Source organism: Coregonus lavaretus (genome assembly GCF_964263955.1).
Source record: "Coregonus lavaretus genome assembly, chromosome: 17".
Taxonomy (NCBI): domain Eukaryota; kingdom Metazoa; phylum Chordata; class Actinopteri; order Salmoniformes; family Salmonidae; genus Coregonus; species Coregonus lavaretus.
The window spans coordinates 26,831,077-26,837,633 of record NC_140004.1 but is presented as its reverse complement, the minus strand read 5'-3'; the positions used below and the strand labels follow the sequence as shown (position 1 = coordinate 26,837,633).

Sequence of the window (6,557 nt, the reverse complement as noted above, 5' to 3'; positions counted from 1 at the left end):
GGTAAACACACACAGAAGTCAATACTAGGCAGTTCCCTGTTGTTATATATACTGAACAAAAATATAAACACAACATGCAACAATTTCAAAGATTTTACTGAGTTACAGTTCATATAAGGAAACCCGTCAATTGAAATAAATTAATTATTGGCAGCCAGGCCCAGCCAATCAGAAAGAGCTTTTCCCCACAAAAGGGCTTTATTACAGAGAAATACTCCCCAGAACCCCCCCCCCCCCAGACGATCCCACAGGTGAAGAAGCCGGGCTGGCGTGGTTACATGTGGTCTGCGGTTGTGAGGCCGGTTGGACGTACTACCAATTTCTCTGGCAACAGCTCTGGTGGACATTTCTGCAGTCAGCATGCCAATTGCACGCTCCCTCAAAACTTGAGACATCTGTGGCATTGTGTTGTGTGACAAAACTGCACATTTTAAAGTGGCCTTTTGTCCCCAGCACAAGGTGCACCTGTGTAATGATCATGCTGTTTAATCAGCTTCTTGATATGCCATACCTGTCAGGTGGATGGATTATCTTGGCAAAGGAGAAATGCTCAATAACAGGGATGTAAACAAATTTGTGCACAAAATCTGAGCTAAATAAGCTTTTTATGCGTATGGTAAATGTCTGGGACTTTTTATTTCAGCTCATGAAACACTTTACTTCATGTTGCGTTTTATATTTTTATTTAGTGTAATAAAGTGCTAGGGATTGATTTGGAATTCAGCATCTCTCCCTCTCCTTCTCTCTCTGCAGTGACTCTGTTTGAGCTGACTGTGGTAAACAACTGGTACATCACCATGGTAATGCTCTGTTCGCCCTCTCACTGAATGCTGCCGGTCACCTATCTGATTAAACCTCTGCTGCTACCTGACTGTCAAGCTTTTCCAGCGTTGTGATTGGTTGCTGAGGTTGATTGACAGCTGCTGTCCCCTACCCCACAGGAAGGTGTGACCTCCATGACCACTCACTGGAGCCGCCTCTACTTCATGACCTTCTACATCGTCACCATGGTAAGAAGGGTGTGTCTGTGTGTGCACATATGCTTGTTTGTGTGTGTGCGCATGTGTGTGTAATCATTTCTGTCTGTCCTCTATAGGTGGTGATGACCATCATCGTTGCCTTCATCCTGGATGCGTTTGTGTTCCGTATGAACTACAGCCGGAAGAACAAAGAACCACTGTTAGACCCTGAGGGTAAGTGTGCGAGTGAACAGTCATAGTAAGATGAGAACGGTATAGTGCTTGAAATGTGTGTGTAAAGATGGTGTGTTTGTGTGTTGTAGATGAGAACGGTATAGTGTTTGAGGCAGAGGCGAGTCGTGACGAGGCGTTGGCTACTCTGGAGCTTTATAAGCAGACGTGCCCTGGACTCTCCTCACTTAACTCTCTACAGGGAGTACTGCTGGCCATGGACCGCAGCGGGGTGAGAACACAGAGCTACACACTCACAAATACACGCACACAAACCCCGTCCTACACTCTTACAAATATAGACTGACGTGTGTGTGTGTAGAGCTCGTCTCTGGTGTATCTGGGTCGGAGGTCGCGGACCAAGAGTGACCTCAGCATGAAGATGTACGAGGAGGAGATCCAGGTTAGTCACACTGCCATGACAACCAGAACCCTGCTGACTGCTCCATATTAGATGTCTCTTTAAAAGACACTTTAGCTTACTTGATCTAGCTTGCCTCACTGTCTAACCAATTGGATTATACAAATTAGTATATTTTTGACGTCAGCTGTGACAAAAAAATTGAAAATAGGATGATTAATGTGTTATTTGTGTGTGTGTGTAGGAGTGGTATGCTGAGTACTCCAGAGTGAATGTACCCCAGTCAGACAGAAGCCTAGTGGATAGAGAGCTGGACATCCCTCCTCCCTGCCCTGACCCTGAACATGAATCCTAACCCCAGCTCAACTCACAAGGACTATTTAGCACCAACTAACCCTCACTCACTGTTTCTCTCCTTCAAACACACACTCCCATACGCACTCACACACCTCTTTGACTTCAGTCATCATGCCAAAGAGCACTCTGTGAACTAAATGTTTTCCACAATGACAATAGAGACCCCCTCAACACTCCATCTCTCCCTCCCTCTCCACCCATCCTGAGGGATTGTACTCTGGCACCCTGGTGGACAGTAGGGACGTGGACAGATGTGATGTCACTGGACTACAGCCTGGATCCCAGCAGTGATTTGTGATATGAATCATGTTCTCTCTCTGACTGGATCTCAGTGTTCAGACAGGTTTAAGAGCTTTATCTAACCCCAACCCTTACAGGACCTTAGTCTGCTGATGCATGGATAGGAGAAGCAGAGCATCGATGGATGGGTTAGAGGTCAGGGTTTTTAAGGGTCAGGGTTAGGCCTTCTAGCTGTGAGACAGAGAGCTGATATTCAGGACCGCCACCTGAGGACGACGAGACACTAGGATGGACTTGGGATTTCACAGTACTCTTTTTTACTGCTCGGAGAGGACACATCTGGACACGGAAATGACACACACCTGTAGATTAACCATAGAGATAAATAGAGGACTCTAGTGCCCAAAAGCCTGTTTTAGCCTGGGCAGCACCATTGAGGACTTTCACCATTTTTAAGTAGTCAACTGGGTGGGACTTTCTATGGGTTAAGGAAGGATCACATCATTCCATCCAGTTCATCAGGAGGGATCAGCCAATGAATTATACTCGTGGCCAAACATTCCATAACTGCATGTGACAGTAAATCGCTAACCTTGGCATTATAACCGTTCAAACACACTCCAGGTGGCAGTATGCACCCTTTCAGTTTGTAGAAGTAGTAAAATAAGAAAATTGACTACTTAAAAATGGAGATGGCCTCAATGGCGCTGCCCTTGCTCTCACAGACGCCATAATGGGACAGATACAATGTTGCTTCCTCCATCTCTATGAGATGAACACTGTGCTCCCTGTAGATACACACACTCTACAGCCTATTTTGTAGTCACTCCCCCTTCTGTGTTCATTCTGAGGTCAGGGGTCTTCGGACTGCCCTGGTATCAAGACACACCCGCCCTGTCTGCCAGCACTAATCTAAGCCCCCTCAAAAGCCACTACACACACCCCCCTCAAACCCCTGCACCTGTTCAGTAACCTACAGCGATATCTCCTAACCAGTGTCTCATCATACCTAAGAGAGTACTTTACTTTTATAACTTGTTATTCTGTCAGTGTATTAAATTAGGAATAATTTAAATAAATTGTTCACTTTGTCAAGTGCATTTGCGTAGCTACCTTTGCTTTGGTGGTCGGGCTCAGACTAGCCCTGAGATATGGCTATAGACACCTATGGTCTATTAACCATCTGTGGTTGTTACATGTAGGGTTTTAGATGTTTTATTTATATCTTTAACAGAGACCATACACAATAATCAACATTGCAGAACCGAGACATGAGTCTACACATAGAGCCTTTTATTTATTTATTTCATTTATCCTTAAATGGGCGTTTCCTGGTTCAATAGAGACCCAGAGTCTCTTTTTCAAGGGAGACCTGGCCAAGAAGGCAGCAACAATCAATACATTACAGAATTAAAACATACAACAATTGAATACAATTCAACGACATGATCCCGCCTAAAAAAAGCATTTACACCGCTGTAACAGTCTCCCATATTTTCTAATAATTCATTCAGTGGCACTAGCATATCTAGATGAAGCATGGGTTGTAGACTATTCCATGCCTCTGGTGCACAAGACGAGAAGCCAGTCTTGCCTAATACTGTAAATGTTCTGGGGACTTTAATTAGCAAACACTTAGCAGACCGGGTATGGTAACTGCTGGTGGTGAAGGAGACCAGACTACAGGGGTAAAAGGCTATGTAGATTAACACATACAAATGTAGCTTTCTGCGCATATAAAGTCAGGTCGCTTTGGATAAAAGCGTCTGCTAAATGTCATATTATTATTATTATTAGGTCCAACCCACCATTTGGTACAAGGTGCAATGGTGGGTGAGTGACTTGGCATTTGTAATAAAGCGTAAGGATGCATGACAGAGGAGGCTGCATGCATATACAGTTGAAGTCTGAAGTTTACATACACTTAGGTTGCAGTCATTAAAACTCGTTTTTCAACCACTCCACAAATTTCTTGTTAACAAACTAGTTTTTGCAAGTCTGTTAGGACATCTACTTTGTGCATGACACAAGTAATTTTTCCAACAATTGTTTACAGACAGATTATTTCACTTATAATTCACTGTATCACAATTCCAGTGGATCAGAAGTTTACATACACTAAGTTGACTGTGCCTTTAAACAGCTTGGAAAATTCCAGAAAATTATCATGGCTTTAGAAGCTTCTGATAGGCTAATTGACATAATTTGAGGACATAGTCAATTGGAGGTGTACCTGTGGATATATTTCAAGGACTACCTTCAAACTCAGTGCCTCTTTGCTTGACATCATGGGAAAATCAAAATAAATCAGTCAAGATTTGCGAAAAGTGCAAATTAATCCCAGAACAACAGCAAAGGACCTTGTGAAGATGCTGTAGGAAACGGGTACAAAAGTATCTATATTCACAGTAAAACGAGTCCTATATCGAAATAACCTGAAAGGCCGCTCAGCAAGGAAGAAGCCACTGCTCCAAAACCGCCATAAAAAAGCCAGACTACAGTTTGCAACTGCACATGGGGACAAATATTGTACTTTTTGGAGAAATGTCCTCTGGTCTGATGAAACAAAAATAAAACTGGAAGGAAAATTATATTGAAGCAACATCAAGACATCAGTCAGGAAGTTAAAGCTTGGTCACAAATGGGTCATCCAAATGGACAATGACCCCTAGCATACTTCCAAAGTTGTGGCAAAATGGCTTAAGGACAACAAAGTCAAGGTATTGGAGTGGCCATCACAAAGCCCTGACCTCAATCCTATAGAAATTTGTGGGCAGAACTGAAAAAGCGTGTGTGAGCAAGGAGGCCTACAAACCTGACTCAGTTACACCAGCTCTGTCAGGCGGAATGGGCCAACATTCACCCAACTTATTGTGGGAAGCTTGTGGAAGGCTACCTGAAAAGTTTGACCCAAGTTAAACAATTTAAAGGCAATGCTACCAAATACTAATTGAGTGTATGTAAACTTCTGACCCACTGGGAATGTAATGAAATAAATAAAATATTAAATAAATCATTCTCTCTACTATTATTCTGACATTTCACATTCTTAAAATAGAGTGGTGATCCTAACTGACCTAAAAAAGGGATTTTTTACTAGGATTAAATGTCAGAAATTGTGAAAAACTGAGTTTAAATATATTTGGCTAAGGTGTATGTAAACTTCCGACTTCAACTGTGCAACAAGTCACCATAATCAATTACAGAGAGAAAAGTGGCCTGAACAAGCTTCTTTCTGGCCTTAAGCGGGACGCAATTCTTATTACGAAAATAAAACCCCAATTTCAATTTAAACTTCCTCACAAGATTATCCATATGAACTTTAAAGGACAACTTGTCATCCAACCATATACCTAGGTATTTGTAGGATGAGACTTTTTCAATGGATAAGCCACCAGATGTGACAATGCTAACCTTCTCTGGCTGAGTGCGAGCTCTGGTAAAGGTCATGAATTTTGTTTTTTGTACATTCAAGACCAGTTTAAGACCATAAAGGGAGGCCTGCAGTGACTGAAAAGCAGTCTGGAGCTCTTCAACAGCCTGAACCAGAGAAGGAGCACATGAATATATGACTGATCTGCATATAGATGCAACCTTGCTGGTTGTATCCATTTCCCAGATCATTAATACAAATTGAGAACACCGGAACTAAAATGGAACCCTGGGGCACACCTCTATTAATCTCAAGAAAGCTAGACTTGTGATTGTCAGCATATACACTACCGGTGAAAAGTTTTAGAACACCTACTCATTCAAGGGTTTTCTTTATTTTTTACTATTTTCTACATTGTAGAATAATAGTGAAGACAACAAAACTATGAAATAACACATATGGAATCATGTAGTAACCAAAAAAAGTGTTAAACAAATCAAAATGTTATATTTGAGATTCTTCAAATAGCCACTCTTTGCCTTGATGACAGCTTTGCACACTCATGGCATTCTCTCAACCAGCTTCATGAGGTAGTCACCTGGAATGAATTTCAATTAACAGGTCTGCCTTCTTAAAAGTTAATTTGTGGAATGTATTTCCTTCTTAATGCGTTTGAGCCAATCAGTTGTGTTGTGACAAGGTAGGGGGGGTATACAGAAGATAGCCCTATTTGGTAAAAGACCAAGTCCATATTATGGCAAGAACAGCTCAAATAAGCAAAGAGAAACGACAGTCCATCATTACTTTAAGACATGAAGGCCAGTCAATACGGAACATTTCAAGAACTTGAAAGTTTCTTTAAGTGCAGTCGCAAAAACCATCGAGCGCTATGATGAAACTGGCTCTCATGAGGACCGCCACAGGAATGGAAGACCCAGAGTTACCTCTGCTGCAGAGGATAAGTTCATCTCAACATCAACTGTTCAGAGGAGACTGTGTGAATCAGGCCTTCATGGACGAATTGCTGCAAAGAAAC

The 6,557-nt window shown here is 42.2% G+C and overlaps 1 protein-coding gene across 1 annotated transcript; it reads left to right on the top strand.

Moving 5' to 3' along the window:
• Positions 1-707: 707 nt before the first annotated feature.
• LOC311144968 (two pore calcium channel protein 1-like) lies at positions 708-3,246 on the top strand. The gene is made up of 6 exons (XM_084181166.1): positions 708-800; positions 942-1,010; positions 1,097-1,193; positions 1,283-1,422; positions 1,513-1,593; positions 1,796-3,246. The coding sequence occupies exons 1-6, from the start codon at positions 798-800 to the stop codon at positions 1,904-1,906; spliced, it is 501 nt and encodes a 166-aa protein (XP_084037292.1). The 5' UTR covers positions 708-797; the 3' UTR covers positions 1,907-3,246.
• The last annotated feature ends 3,311 nt before the right edge of the window (positions 3,247-6,557 follow it).

What these genes read in the sequence shown, in the direction of transcription:
- LOC311144968 (XM_084181166.1), top strand. An exon ending in ACCACTGTTAGACCCTGAGG is followed by an intron (nt 1,194 to 1,282) that starts GTAAGTGTGCGA and finishes TGTGTGTTGTAG; the next exon opens with ATGAGAACGGTATAGTGTTT. An exon ending in TGTACGAGGAGGAGATCCAG is followed by an intron (nt 1,594 to 1,795) that starts GTTAGTCACACT and finishes GTGTGTGTGTAG; the next exon opens with GAGTGGTATGCTGAGTACTC.